Source organism: Ovis canadensis, chromosome 15, assembly GCF_042477335.2.
Source record: "Ovis canadensis isolate MfBH-ARS-UI-01 breed Bighorn chromosome 15, ARS-UI_OviCan_v2, whole genome shotgun sequence".
NCBI classification, from domain to species: domain Eukaryota; kingdom Metazoa; phylum Chordata; class Mammalia; order Artiodactyla; family Bovidae; genus Ovis; species Ovis canadensis.
In genome coordinates this window covers 82,289,480-82,304,079 of record NC_091259.1, presented here as the reverse complement: position 1 = coordinate 82,304,079, position 14,600 = coordinate 82,289,480, and the positions used below count along the sequence as shown (strand labels likewise).

The following is a 14,600-nucleotide window of genomic DNA, read 5'->3' as shown; positions in this document are numbered from 1 at the left end:
TGAAGATAGCGTCATTCCAATGGGTCCTTCTTCATCATTTCTCTTCATAGTCCAAATGAAGCTTTATTTAGAATAAGTAGGTTGGTCAGAAACATGATATAGTGAGGCTTGGGTGTAGGGTTTGGTTCCCAGGACCAGATGGACACTGGGTCTTTGGATATATGGTTTTAGTTCAAGGAAGGTCCTGTTGGAAAAATTACCTGGGCTCGCCCATTTGTGCTGGCATGGCTGAGGACAGACTAAAAGAGGCAAAGGACTAGGAGCTGGGGGATATTTTAAACCACTTTCAAATGATTCGTTTAAATGGAGCCTGGATGGACACCCACCCACCAGGCTATGATCCATGTATAAACTCACCTTCCCACCTCTCTCCAACCTTCTTCTTCTAAGAGAAATTGTTCTTTCATAGTGTATCATTAGAACAGCTAGGAATGAGATGAGGAGGAAGGAGGAAGAAACTGGTTTTGTCCAGGAGGCCAGACAACACTGTAGGTTAGAGCTCAGATCCTGGACTGAGACAGACATGGATTAGGAGCCTAACTCTGCCCCTGCTGACCACTGTATTTATCTGATGAGTGAGTCACTGTATTTATCTGCTGCGCAGTGTCTACACTTGTAAGATGGAGAGAATAATCCACATGCTATCATTAGCATGTATATTATCCATCTAATTCTCACCACACATTCACAGAGCAGGTGCTAATGGAAATGATTACACAGGACCCTGTAGAAAACACGTTTAGCACATATGAAGTACTTAGTAAATACCACCTGTTATTGCTGCTATGATCGAGCCAGGGGCAGTTTACAACATCCTTCCATCAATCTGAGTTGGGGAAACAGAATCAATCTTGATTATATTATTGGCACTGGAGATGTTTTCACTCCCTCATGCTCTGAAACATCTATAATAGGGCTCCTGACCCTGTCTGGGGGAGGAGGACACACTGAGGTGCCGCGGGTCCACCCCAGAGCAGCTGCTCCAATCTAGCCCATCAGTCTCCCTGAGCTCCTCCGGGTCTCCCCCTTGCGCAGTGTTTCCCATCGGATTGCCTAGAAGCACCTACAGAAGCATCTCTGGCCTCGCTGGGGCTCGGTGGCGGGCGCAGCCCACCCCCACGTGTGGACACTCACCTCGGGCCAGGTTGCGGTGGATGGTCTCTTGGGACATGCTGTGCAGGCGCTTCATGTAGTCCTCGCTGTACCAGACGCGCAGCCGCTCCCCCGGCCGGATGTCCCGGCAGGCCCGGAAGTAGATGCGCTCGCTGTGCTGGAAGGCCAGCAGGTTCTGCTCCCTCTCCTCCCGGGAGACGACCACGTACCTGGGGGCGAGGGGGACAGGTGAGAAGGCGCGGGCCACTCTTGGGCGAGTGCCTGCTGGTACCAGGCACGGTGCTGGGCAGGTGCCGGTGGCTGGATGTCCACGCGCATGTGGGCACCTGCCAAACTCTACAGGGCAGCTGCCCTTGGGAGGACAGGTACCCCAGCTGGAGCCAGTCCCTTGTCTCGCTGTCTGGTGTGACTTCAAGCAAGCCTCTGTACCTCCAAGAATCTGTTTGCCGAGACTGGAAATGACGCCTGCCCTGCCCACCTCCCAGGTTCTGGTAAACGTAAGATTCAACCCCAGATAGACAGGTGACTGGAAAGCTATTTTTCACTAACTTTTTTTTTTAAGTCTTTATTGAATTTGTTACAAAACTGCCTCTGTTTTACATGTTTTTTGGCCACAAGGCATGTGGGAACTTAGCTCCCCTAGTGGGAATCAAACCTGCACCCCTTGCATTGGAAGGCAAAGCTTTAACCACTGGACTGCCAGGGAATCCCCCTCTTCACTAACTTTTAACTGCAGGGCCTCCCAGATACCCGCAGGCCTCTGATGGTGGTAAGGGTGAGGTCCCTGAATTGTTTCCGGTACGTCACAAAGCCTAGCAGGAGGAACCGATGTGACAAGGGTGCCCACGAGATCAATGAATGAATCCTAAAGGTCAAAGTCTTAAAAGGAAAAAATAAAAGGATGCCCAAGGGAGATAGGGGAGGTAGGTAAATAAGAGGCAAGGAAAGGTGAGCTGCAACCACTTAATCTAAGTCATTTTCAGGTAAGGAAACTGAGACTCGGAGAGGCTAAGTCACTTGCTTAAGGTCACACTGCTAATAAATGGGAAATAGAGCATTGAGGTCTACGCTTTTCCCACTAGAACTCACGGCTCCTTTGTGGGCATGTAAAGCACCAACTTAGCAATGCCCAGAAAACTTTCAAAGTTCTGTCGAACCCTTAGAATTTGCAGCTCTCACCCATTCTCCCTGAAATGACATCTCCAATATCCAACCTGCCACCTCACTCACCTCCAAAAGGTGAGATGATGCAACATTTGCAGGGAGGTGATGATGTACAGATCAAAAGGACAAGAGGACATTATTTGGCATTTTAGGGTTCTGTACTATCCAAGTGCCTAGGAAATTTGCACTCAAAAAAGGGAGGTCCAGGAGGGAGGAGATGTATGTATACACACAGCTGATCCACTTCATTGTTCAGCAGAGACTAACACAACATTGTAAAGCAATCATCGCCCCCCGCCAAAAAAAAAAAAAAAAAAAAAAAAAAAAACCCAAAAACCTTCTTTTCCTTATGCTATGATTTGTCTCAAAAGCTAGGGAAGAAATCAAAGTCTGTCCGACTGGCCCAGCCCAGAGAATTGTACTTGTAACAGTCTGAGGGAAACCATAGTTCACAGAAAAAAAATCCAAATGGATGATGAATAAATGAAAGTATTCAGCATCACTGATAAGAAAAGAGGCACAAAGTAGCAAGCTGTATTGTTGGCACAAATAATTTTTTAAGTGATCAGGTCTGTACTGGTAAAGGTGGCAAGACTAGGGTTTCCCATTCTAATGGTGGAGAATAAACTGGCACAACCCTTTGGGAAACAAGCTGGCAACACGGACTTCAACAAGTATTTGTTCATTCACGTTCACAGCAGCATTACGCACAAGAGTCAAAATGTGGAAGTAACCCAAGTGTCCACTGATGGATGAATGGATAAACAAGATGTGCTATACACCCCCAATGGAATAATAGCCATAAAAAGGAAGGAAATTCTGATCCATGCTACAACAGGAACCATTCTTGAGGACACATATGAAGTGAAATAAGCCGGCCACAAAACAACACATAGCATATGATTCCACTTCTGTGAGTCGCCAAATTCACAGAGTCAGAAAGTAGAATGGTGGTTGCCAGGGTCTGGGGGAGGGGGAGCAGGGAGTCGGTGTTCGATGGGTACAGAGTTCAGCTGGGGAAGATGAAAAGGGTTCTGGAGATGGATGCTGGTGCTGTTTGTCCAACACTGTGAATGTACTTAATACTACTGAACTTTACACTGAAAATGGTAAATTTTATGTTATGTGGATTTTCCCACAGTTTTTGTAAAATTAAGAAAAAAAATATCCAAAATGTTAAGATGTGGATCAAGAATGTAAACTCTGCACACAACAGATTTGTTTTACTGCTTATAATAGTGCAAAAGCATCTAAATGTCTAAAACCAGAGAAACGGTTTAATAAACCGTGGTTTATTTGTATGCTGGAATGTTACTCATCTACAGAAAAATCTTTTCAAAGAGTCTTTTATGACGTGGAAAAACGGTCCCGATATAATGCAAAGTGGAAACAATAGGACTGGTATATTACGGTTCTAATTGTGCTTTAAAAACAAGCCTGGTAAACCACTTGAAATACACCAATGTTTTAGCAGTGATTAGCCTTTATAGATGGTTCTACTTTATAATTTTCTGAACTTTCCAAGTCTTCCTCAATAAGCAATTATTACTGTCAATCCCTCTTCCCCACCCCCTAAAAAAGCCAATTTCAGGACAAATGCCAAGCCCAGTACAGGCTGGCAGTGGGGACAGTCCTGGTGGCCAGCAGCTTTGGGAATCCGCATCTTGGCACCCCAGGCATAGCGCCCCTCACATATAATCTCAACTCCCCAACTGCAGGAGTCTGTTTTTCCTTCACACGTGAGATTTCTTCTGAATGTGCAAACTCTTTTTCCAGTCCCCATTTTAGCAAGAGCCTGGGATTTGACATCCAAAATTAATCAGCCTAGTGGTCAGCATGGAGCAGAACTGAGGCAAATCAAACTTTTCTACTCCCTGACGTGGAAGGCGAGCCATTCACTCATGTTTTGTTCTAACAAGATTCACTTGAATCACAGAGCCCAAGGGAAACAGCATACAATCTTTCCTTTTTCCAGTTTCTAAACAGCTCTCCAGCTCTAAAAGATAGAATTATTTTCTCTGACATTCAACTTGAAGAGAAAAAAGTAGATGAGGAACACAGAACGATCAGAGATTTATTCCAAAGAGCAACCTGGTGAAGACGTCAGAAGGTTTAGAAAGACTGAAGTCCATTTCCCTTTCTACCTCCTCATACTTTGCTAACCCAACAAGAATCAATACTTAGGAAGAAAGGTCCTACTGAGCCTTTCCCTTCTCCAGGGGATCTTCCCAACCTAGGGGTCGAACCCAGGTCTCCTGCATTGCAGGCAGATTCTTTACCAGCTGAGCCACTAGGGAAGCCCATTGCTTAGCACAGGGAACTATAATCGATATCCTGGGATAAACCATAATGGCAAAAAATATGAAAAAGAATATATATAGCTATATATACACATATGGGGAGACCTGGGTTCGATTCCTGGGTTGGGAAGATCCCCTGGAGAAGGAAATGGCAATCCCCTCCAGCACTCTTGCCTGGAAAATCCCATGGACAGAGAAGCCTGATAGGCTACAGTCCATGGGGTCGCAAAGAGTCGGACATGACTGAGCGACTTCACTCATACACATATATATGTAGGTATAACTGAATTACTTTGCTGCACAGTAGAAATCAACACAACACTGTAAATCAATTATATTTCAATTAAATAAATTATTAAAATATTTAGGAAGAGAACTCCAAAACTTGGTATAGATCACAAAGTATCTTCAAAGATCAAAACTGGTTCAGCATCCTGTTGTATTTGGTTGTTCTGAAAGTTGGCATTTGAAATAAGATACACATGGGAGCTCTCAGTGAATCATAAACAATCCATTCCCCTGAAAAGATGTTTATGTTATACCATTTTTGAAGTAAAGCTAAATGGAGCCAACTAAGTCACAACATCAACTATTTCTAGCCAGGTCTCCCACTTTCAAGTATTTTGCGGTAACACCCAAATAGCTGGATCCACTCCTAGAATCCCTCTGTCCCCACCCAACAACCCTCGTATGAAGAAGCACGCCTGTCCCATCACACGGCTGCAGGTGAGCAAGGGCCCTTCCTGGAACAGAAGGCTTCCAGGGAGTGAAAATCTTTCTATTTGTTGTTTCCAGGGCACTACCTCGTTGGCCGGAAGCAGAGAGTATGTCAGAAGGATGATAGAAAATGCACAGCACAGGCTGATCTGTGAACACTAGTGCTTATTTGACAGTTTTTCAAGCCCTTTGAAGCAATCAAAGGGGTGGGTGGTGGTGGTGGTGATGGTGGTGGGGTGGTTCTGGACTGAAGCTTTCATGATGATAATGGATTGTTTTTACTCTCAACTCTTTGCTGACTTTGGGTATTGGCTAGATAAGCTCTAAGACAACACTTTCCAGACCTCACCCACTGTGTCTTATCAAGTGCACCAGAGTTTCTAACTGGCTCAGGAAATGAACTATCAGTTTCAACTCAAGAGAGAAGACAACCTACAGGGCATCTATTTTGGCAGCAGGGATAGAGGAAGGCCAGGTTCAGACACCCCAACCCAGTGGCTCTGTCTCTGATGGAAAGGAAGCAGCCCAGTCCCCGAGGCAGAGACAGGAAAGGAATGACCGAGGAGAGGCTGGGCTCCGTATTCTGCTAGGCATTGAGGTCTCTGGGCTGGGAAGGTCTTTGGGTCAGGCATTCACCCCCTAGATCCTCACCTGGACTTTAAGAGAACACCACCCAGCCGGCCCTCCCTCGGCACGGCTGGCCGCCTCAGACTCTTAGAAGCGATGTCCCCATCTAAAGGCTGAAACTGGCTGTTCATTCACTTCCATCCACTGGCGCCAGTTTCACCTTCCTGTTTAACTTGCTAGCCCCACATTCCCACTGAAGCCAAGAAAAGGAAGCGGAAAACGTTTCCATCTGAAGTTGACAAGTCCTTGCATCTCTGTGTCCCTTCTGCTTCCTACATGCCCTCTTCTCTCCCCAGGGCCAGAGGGAGAGGCCAGCCAGTCACCACTTAGCACTTTGACCTTGGTGGGAAAGACCCCCAGGCCTGGTTTCACAGCATCTTTGCATCTCCTGGAGATTGGATAATCTTCATTTCCACGACCCTGCTTTTTGGTTAACAATGGTAGAGGAGGACCTAGATTCCAAGAGATCAAAGACAGGCTGGAATCTTCCAGAAAGTGGATGGATCCCTGGTCAGGACCTGGGCATTTCCTGCCTGGGAGACTCTCTCCCTGTGACTGGAAATAAGCCAGGGCAATGCATAGGTCAGGGGGTCCCTTTCCTGCTGAAGAAACTCCCCAGGGGAGCCAGAGGAAGTCACTTCATGAGAAATCTCAGAGCTGGGTGAGCAGGGCTTTACCTGTACTAGTCAGACACCCAGATCAATGGGCAGGTGAGCAAAAAAAGTGAGTGTCTCAGAGGGGGCCCTGAGGTACCCTGCCAAATGGACAGCCCCTGACCCTTCCAGAGTCTCCTGCCAGAAATAGTGGGGCTTTTCCCCCCAGGACCCCTAACATACTTTTAGGGGACAAAAGGTAAAATTCATCGAGCAACATCTCACTTTTGATGAGCAGAGAAATTAAACACAGTGAAACGACTTCTTATGTGGATGCTTTGCCTCCCTCAGCCCATCAATTCCTTTCCTTTCTTTTAAGGGTGCTGAACACAGGGTGTCTGTCTGAGAGCTGATGGGACCTGGAAAATGCCAGGGGCACTCAAGCCCCTCTCACCAACATGTTTTCCCTCGGTCATCTAACCCTTGCTTTGGGGGCCTTCAGGTTTTCACAGGAAGCGAAGAAAGAGAATATACACCAAAGAAAGATGCTGGAGACCAAGTGTGTTCCAAGTGTGAGATCAATTCTTTTTATTGCCATCTTAACAAAAATACTTGGGAAGGCAATCTTTGATTCCAGCATCAGAGGGTGGGGCAATGCCAGGCAATATAGTCAAGCCATCGGGCTGTCAGACAGGGGAGTGTTCACTTCTGGGGATCGGGAACCCCCAAAGAACCACAGAATGGGAGAAGGAGCCCAGGACACTGCAGTTGCCCTCCATTCTCCCAACACGGGGCAAAGCTCGGGCTGGGTTTAGAAGCAGCACTCCAGGAACAGCCATGGCGGGCACTGGGTACAGTGATCCTCCCAGGCCCCACTCTGGCTCTAGGGGGCTGGTGTGGAAGGATGGACAGCTGGGGATATATGGCAGCCTCAGGCCAGGGAGCAAAGAGGACACAGAGCTGAGCTGCACCCATGTCAGAGCTAAGCTTGCAACTGCCACCCCCCGACCCCCAACTCCCTCCCTAACTCGAAGAACCCGGCTCTTTCCCCACACTCCAAAACCAAACACGAAGCTTTGAGATGTGTGTAGCTAATGCGTAGGCAGCCCAAGCAAGCAGAGGCATGGCATGCTGGAACCTGGAACGGGACAGGAGCCCTGCTGGGTTCTGGGTTCTTTTAGAAGCCAGGGGAGGGGTTGCCTTCTAGATCCTGAGATTTGGACCCTACTTCTTCCCAGCCACTGGCTGTCAGCCTTAGTGTCGGGGTTCGGGGGGTGGGGGTGGGGGGGTGGAGGGAGGGGTAGGTGGGGGTGGGGTGGACTCACATCCTAAATGCTGCTGTTGCCTCCCACTCAAAACCCAGAGGGCTTGGCAGGGGCAGGAAAGGAGTAACACCCCTCCCAAGTCTAGATCTGGCCTCTGGCAGGGGAGCTGGAAAAATCCACAGGTCCGACTTCCGGTTCTGCCCTCACCCCCGAGTAGATGATGCTGTTTCATTTGTCATCTATGAAATGCAGATGAGGATGGTGGTAATGATGACCATAACACCTGACTTGGCTGCCTCTCCCCCTCTGTCCTGAGGACCCACCGAGCTCACACGCTCGGAGAAGCGCAAAGTGCTCGACAATCACCAGGTCGTGTCTTCCCCTTCCTCTGACGTCACCTGGCTCTCCTCCCCGCCCCACAAAAGGCAAGCACGGCAGCTGAGCACACGCGTGCGTGCGCGCGCACACGCACAGAGGGCAAGCAGAAGGCCAAGGCAGGGGCTCAGAGCCCTGGGGGAGGGGAGGGCAGACCCCTCCTGGAGGGGCTGAGTTCTGCCGGCGCATCCGCAGGCCTCGCTGCCCCCCGCCCCAGCCCCCCGAAAGCAGCAGAATCAGGGCCTGGGAGGCTGGTACAGCAGCCCTGAGGATGGAGAGCAGAATTCCATTGAGATGCTCTTGCAGCCCCCTTCCCTGCAAGGCCTGCTGCCGCGGGATGCAGACCAAGAGGAGGCTGACCTTCCAGGACAAGCAAGCATTGAGCAGGCAGTTTTTCCTGCATCTTGAGCACCTGCCAAAGATGAGGGAGTTGGGCTGAGCCCAGGGCAGCCAACCTGTATTCAGTGAGGAGATGACAGTCCCCCCAGCACCCTACAAGGTCATTGATGGTGGACACGAGAGACTGGCCCCCCCCGTCTCAAGGCCAGACGCCCCTCCTCCAGCTTTCTTCCTCCCAGTGCAAACTGGCCGGCTTAGAAATTGTGCTTTCTCTTCCGAGACCTGGTAGTCCGTGCTGGAGCTGGTACTGGGGGCGCCTCTCGGGGCTCCGCCGGGTGAGCCTCGGCTGGGGGGCTGGGGCCCACGGGGGCGGCCCTGGCAGGCCCCCGCTGAGATGCCTGGACCCCATCCCGGATCTCCATCAGCGTCTGGCACGCCTGGCTGACGCGGCCGCTCAGCTCGGCCATGGCCTGGCCGATGGCCTGCATGCTGCTTGCTAGGTCCCGGTGCGCGGCCACCAGCTCCTGGCAGAACTGCCGGAACACCTCAGTCTGCTGGGCGTGGGCATGGAGGAGCTGCCAGTCCAAGCCCGCGCTGGGCGGGCCGGGGTGCGGCCGAGGGGTCCTGCAGGCAGCCTGGGACGAGGGCCGGGGCAGGGCCTCCGGCTTGGGGCCCACCGTCTCGGACTGGTCAGACGAGGAGGAGGAACGGAGCAGGGTGGGCCTGGCCAGGCAGGCCTCTTCTTCCGGTGAAGGCCGCAGGGGCACCCGCAGTGGCTGCCTCGAGGGCCCGGGGGTCTCCTCGTCTTCATCATCTTGGGGGATAAAAAAACAAAGAAGGGCGAATGATTACAACCCGGAGAAAGACGGCACCTCTGGGCTTGGACACAGCCCCCCGCCGGCAAAGTTACCAGTTTCCCCCGCCCTGCTACCCCTCTGCCTAGTTTGGCCTCTGCTTGCTCCCCATCCACCCGTGGAAAAGTATCTGCTCCCTAGGCCCCCAGGGTGTTTGGGCCAAGCACCCCAGGGAGACAGGTGAGCATGAACCCCCCGCAGTCCCCAGGCTCCCTTCCTATCACAGGCACAGCGACACTCTAGAGGGAACGTGGTCCCAGAGACGGCATGTCAACCCATGGGCTCACTTCCTCTCTCTGCAGCTCAGTTTCTCAAAGCAAAGATAACAACTGCTCTACCTACCTCCCCGACCTCTTGCCCATCTCGCAGGGCTGTTAAGAAGACTACACAAGAGGACAGAAGAAAGCTCTACACTGCCAGAAAAGTACTATGAGGCTCTTGGCCACCGCCCCGAGTTCCAGCCTCCACGTGGCCGTTTCTGAGTTGCTTGGGGCCACCTTGTGGCCTTGCTGGAATCTGCCACTTTTAGTGATGGTGGGGGAAGCTCACAGACTGGAGAAAGGAGGCAAGGGATAGACCAGCCCAGACAGGGAGGAGCAGATCTATCTGGGCAATAAGCCCTGCTGCCCCCTCGGTGCCCCCAGGCGGGCTCCCGGAGCAGACACAGCCCATCTACCCAGGAACACCCGATGGCACACAGGGAGCATCAGACAGACCGCTCCGCGCGGCCCGTCACAGGGAGGGGCCCAGCCCTGCACACTCAGATCTCGGCGGCTCTCTCATGACCAAGGTTGTGCTGAGCTAATTCCCATAGCAAGAGTGAAAAACACACAGGCTGACCCTTCAAACAGGCACATGTCTCTGCCTGTATGCGAGGCGGGGGGCTGAATTCAGAACCACCCCAGGGAAGGTGACAGGAACACAGATTCTGGTTGCCCTGGGCTGCATGCCTCCCACGAGTCCTGGCATCCCCTTGGGCCAGCATAGAGAGCCGAGTGCCTTGTAGACCCCCACTTGGTGGACTCCCACTTTGTGGGGAGAGGGGTGCTGGAAGGAGCGGGATGTACTGTGGTGATGTCGCTTCCCTCCCTTTCAGGGCCTCGTCCCACCCAGCCTCTGGCCAAGTGCCGCAGCAGCTGGGAAAAGGAGGGCCCGTCCCGCCTGCAGTGGAGGGGTCCTGGGCCCCCTGCCCAGCTCACGTCACGTTTGGTAATCTCATTACCTTCAGTCTCGGAGAGACAGAAGGATGAGCAAGACAGAATTTAAGAAACAGACTTCACCTAGATAGCCCCCTTCTTTTTCTCATAATTTGGTAGCATCGTCCTGAAACTTGGGAGCTGGGATTCTCGGGGACCTGGCAGACCCAGGTTCGAATCCCTACTCTGAATCTACTCCTGAGACTGCCTCTGCGTCTGAAGCTTAGTTTCAGGGGAAGCTTAGCTTCATCTGGACCACACAGAGGTCAGACTAGAGGGTGTCCTCCTTCGTCCTTAGTTCTTAATAGCTAACTCTGAGTAGCCCCCTGTCAGGAGCCCTCCCCAGGCCAGACAGGAAATTAGCACGTTCCCTGCAGTAGGGGGCCTGGGAAGGGAAGGCTGGGTCTCTGTGAACCATCTTCCCCTGGGCTGGCCCGGCTGGCATCCCTGGAGCCCTCCTGCCCTGCTGGTCACTGGGAAGCCGGACGGCCTCCAGCTGGGCCCGCAGGTGGGGGCAGATGTGCGTAGAAGCAGAGCTAAAAGTGGGTGGCAGCCCCAGCAAGGAGTCGGGGCGCGGGGGGGGGGGGGGGGGGAGGGGGACTCGAGTGCTCCCCCTTCTGGTGAGTACCAAGAACTACAGCCCCAAAGGATGGCCGCCCCGTCTAGGCCGCGAGCTTCCACACCCACCCAGCCCCTGGCATCACCGTTCATCCTGAGCCATAAGGAGCAGAGGGAGAAAGAGGAAGATACTTGCTGAGGGAGAAGAAGAGGTGGAGGGGGCCATGGGGAGAGGAACCAGAGCGCAGAGACAGGAGTCTTAGAAAGAGCTTTGGGGCAGGCACAAAGAGGGAGAGGACACAGAAAAAAGAAGCCAGCAAGGCACCGCAGAGGCCCCACGGAAATATCACAGAAACAAAGACCCTGGGAACAGGCGCACAGACAGGCCTGAGCTTTCGGGCCCGGGACTTGGCCGGCTTCCTCCGACGCCCCTCCCCCCTCGCCTGCTGCACGGGGCTTCCCTGGCTCCTCTCTGTTCCTGGAACGTGCCAAGCGCCTTCCTGATGCGGGGCCTCGTACATGCTGTTCTGCCTGCGAGGCCCTCCTCCCCTCCCCTGCGCTGCGCCCCACGCACACCCTCCGGGTTAACTCTTCCCCACCCTTCGTCTCCATTCAACTGTCTCTCCCCGGGGTGGGGGTGGCGGGGGGGGGGGGGGCGGCGGGGTGCTTTCCCAGCCAGTCCACTCCTGCTTTCAGACCACCACCGCCTGCTCTCTAATCTGCACGGCTGAACCCAACAGGAAAATGCGGGTGCTTGCTTCAAAAACTTAGTCTGAGTTTCAGGAAAGCGAGAGCGCAAGAGCAGTCAGCCCAGCTCCCAGCCCTTGGGGGAAGACAGGTCGTAAGCCCACCAAGTCAGCTCTGCTCTCAGGACTTCCTGCATTCATCTACTGATCCTTCTTTACGCATTTCCTCGTGCAACTGTTTAATGAAAGGGTTCTTATTCTCATGAGTCTGAGGAACTTCCCAAGAGCAGCGCTGGGGGAGGTTTTAGAATCAACTCTGTCTTCCCAGCTCCCAGCATCGTGTTCAGGACATATTCTAGAATGAATGAAGGGAAAGAGGCGGGGAGAGGACGGAAGTGGGAGAAGGAAGGAAGGAAGGATGGAAGGGCTGGGCGAGGCAGAAAGGAACAGCAGAGAGAGAGAGAGAAGGCAGGTGCGGGGGGGCATCTCCAGGAGTGAGCGGGAGGCAGGCAAGGGGGGGGCGCGGGGAGGGGAGCAGGCGGGCGGTACTCACAGCTGGTGGAAGGGCTGTCCGTGCCGTCAAGTTCCGCCCTGGGGAAGCCGTGCCCGGACCGGGCCGTGAGCAGCGCCGACTCGATTGCCCTCTCGTGGGCAGTGAGCACGATGGTGGGGGCTCGGCCCCCGGCCCCGGGGCCCGACAGGGACTGCTGCATGAAGGCCAGCTTGTCCTTGGTCCTCCGTTTCATGTCATCCCATCTGTGCTTAATGTCCTTGACGGAGCGCGGAACCTGGCTGACGGAGGTGATTTTCCGAGCTATGCCTTCCCAAATCTTGTCCCTGTCGGCATGGGACAGCCGCATGGTCTCCCTCCCAAAGAGAACCGCTTCGTGGTGGGTCACCTCGGTGACCAGAATGTCCAGCTCCTCCTTGGAGAACTTGGGCTTCCTCTTACGCTCGGCCAGGGGCGCCACGTTCCTTGGGTTGAATATCCCACAAAGCACAATGGGGTAAATGACCGTCAACGCGGCAGGCCTCCTCCTTCCTAAGTGCCGGCCCCCAGCCGAGGAGCCAGGAGGCGCCCGGGCGCCCTCGCCCGCTCGCCGCCACCACCACACCCTGCTCCTGGCGCCAGGCCCCTCGCACTGCCGCTTGCAGGGCAGCAGGAGCCGCGGCGCGCGCGACAGGAGCGCGGACGGAGCCGGACGCCTTCCGTTTCGGGTCCCGCCTGGCCTCTGACTACCTGCGAGGAGCCAGGCCAGGCAGCTCGGCAGCCTCCCCTGGCCCCCTTCTCCCCATCCTGGAACCAGGGGTTGTTACCGACCGAGAAGGGATAAGCACGCTGATGTAAAGAGCTTTAAAGCCCTCAACAGGCATGAAGGATCCTTACTGGGGTTAGGACGAGGCCACAGCCTGAACTCAGAGATGTTTGCACAGGCCTATGGAGCCCAGGCGCTTGCAGGAAGATTCTTGCAACAGGGAGATTATTTACAGTGGGCTTCCGAGGGGTGTGGCCTTGCTGGTGACGCCCACGATTAAGGCGTGGTCACAGAAAGCTTGTTCTGCACCCTGGTGGGTCTCTTCCCCTTCCTAGTCTCCCAGGTCCCCACCTTTGGGTGTGGGCAGGCTCCTCCCAGTCCCGACCACCACTCCACTGCAGCGCTGGCAGAAGCTCCTTTTTGGCAGCTCATGGGTAGGACGTGAGGAGACCCTGAGCATCCATGGGGAGACAAGGTCCACTTTGATGGAGACCAGGAAGGACCTTGGCTTCCATCTGCACAGAGGGTCCTCGGCCACAGGCACAGCACAGCCCTTACCCCTTGGCTTGGCACCTCCTCTGGCTCTGCGACTCATTCTTTCCCACAGTGTGGTTCTGTCCACCCTTTATCCCATGCCCATGGTCCCAAAGATCCACCCAAGAGAGCATCCTAGAGTATGATGGGAGACCCGGAGGCTGATTCATTCCCTCTGCCTGCTGCCAAAGCCACAGCAAGGGACAGGGCGCAAAGATCCTTCAGCCCTTGTCTCCCCACTCCACCCACCCAGAATACCAGAGCCCAGGCGGCCGAGGAAGAAGGTGGAGGCTTTGTCATCTGGCCAAGACAGCGACCGGGGCCTGGGCCTTGCACTCAGACAGACTTTGGATTAGAAGCTGAGTCTCCTATGCAAACCTCGTCCCCCCCACCTCCTCCTGGTGCCACCTCCAAGGGCCGCCAAGAAGAGTCTGTTCAGGGCTTCTTAATCTCACCACTACTGGCATTTAGGATCAGAAATTCTTTGTTGGTGGGGGAGAGGGCATTCTGGACAATGTAGGATATTTACCAGCATTCTTGGCTTCTGCTCGATAGAAACCAGCAGCATCCACCCGAAGAGTTGTGAAAACCAAAAACATCGCAACACACTGCTTCCAGGAGACTAAAAGAGTCTCTGCAGGGTTGTGGACCACCGATCTCATGAATGCAGAGCACCCAGCATGGGACTGCCATAGAGTCAGCAAGTGGGTGTCCATTCTATTCCCGGCCTAAGCTTAGGTTTTGAGAAAATTAACCAACTCCATTCAATCTTCTGCAAGCCCCTAAGCTAGTGAACGTGTCCTCACATTAGAAGGAGCTGTACAAATGGAAGCCGTACATTAAGGGGGAAGAAGAGGGTCCCAGGATGAATTGTCTTTCCCCTCAACCCAGGAACCACCCGAGGCCTATCTCCCCGGCCATAAACCATAGACCCAACCCCAGCCTACCCCCTGAGTCTCTAATAAGATGAGGGCCCACCAGCTGTGGTCACCCTGGCACCATCTTGGATCAGAATGGGTCCTG

General features: G+C 53.5%; 1 protein-coding gene across 5 annotated transcripts in view; it reads right to left on the bottom strand.

The window, feature by feature from the left end:
* Nucleotides 1-14,600, bottom strand: part of PRDM11 (PR/SET domain 11) — an 85,953-nt gene that overhangs the window by 6,661 nt on the left and 64,692 nt on the right. For 3 of the 5 annotated variants that reach the window (XM_069555530.1, XM_069555529.1, XM_069555531.1), the window contains exon 6: nucleotides 1,135-1,322. In XM_069555530.1, the coding sequence (XP_069411631.1) occupies nucleotides 1,135-1,322 (188 nt within the window). Of the gene's footprint in view, nucleotides 1-1,134; nucleotides 1,323-7,074; nucleotides 9,308-12,340; nucleotides 12,763-14,600 lie in introns of those variants that run through there. The other 2 variants (XM_069555532.1, XM_069555533.1) reach the window with 1 other exon arrangement.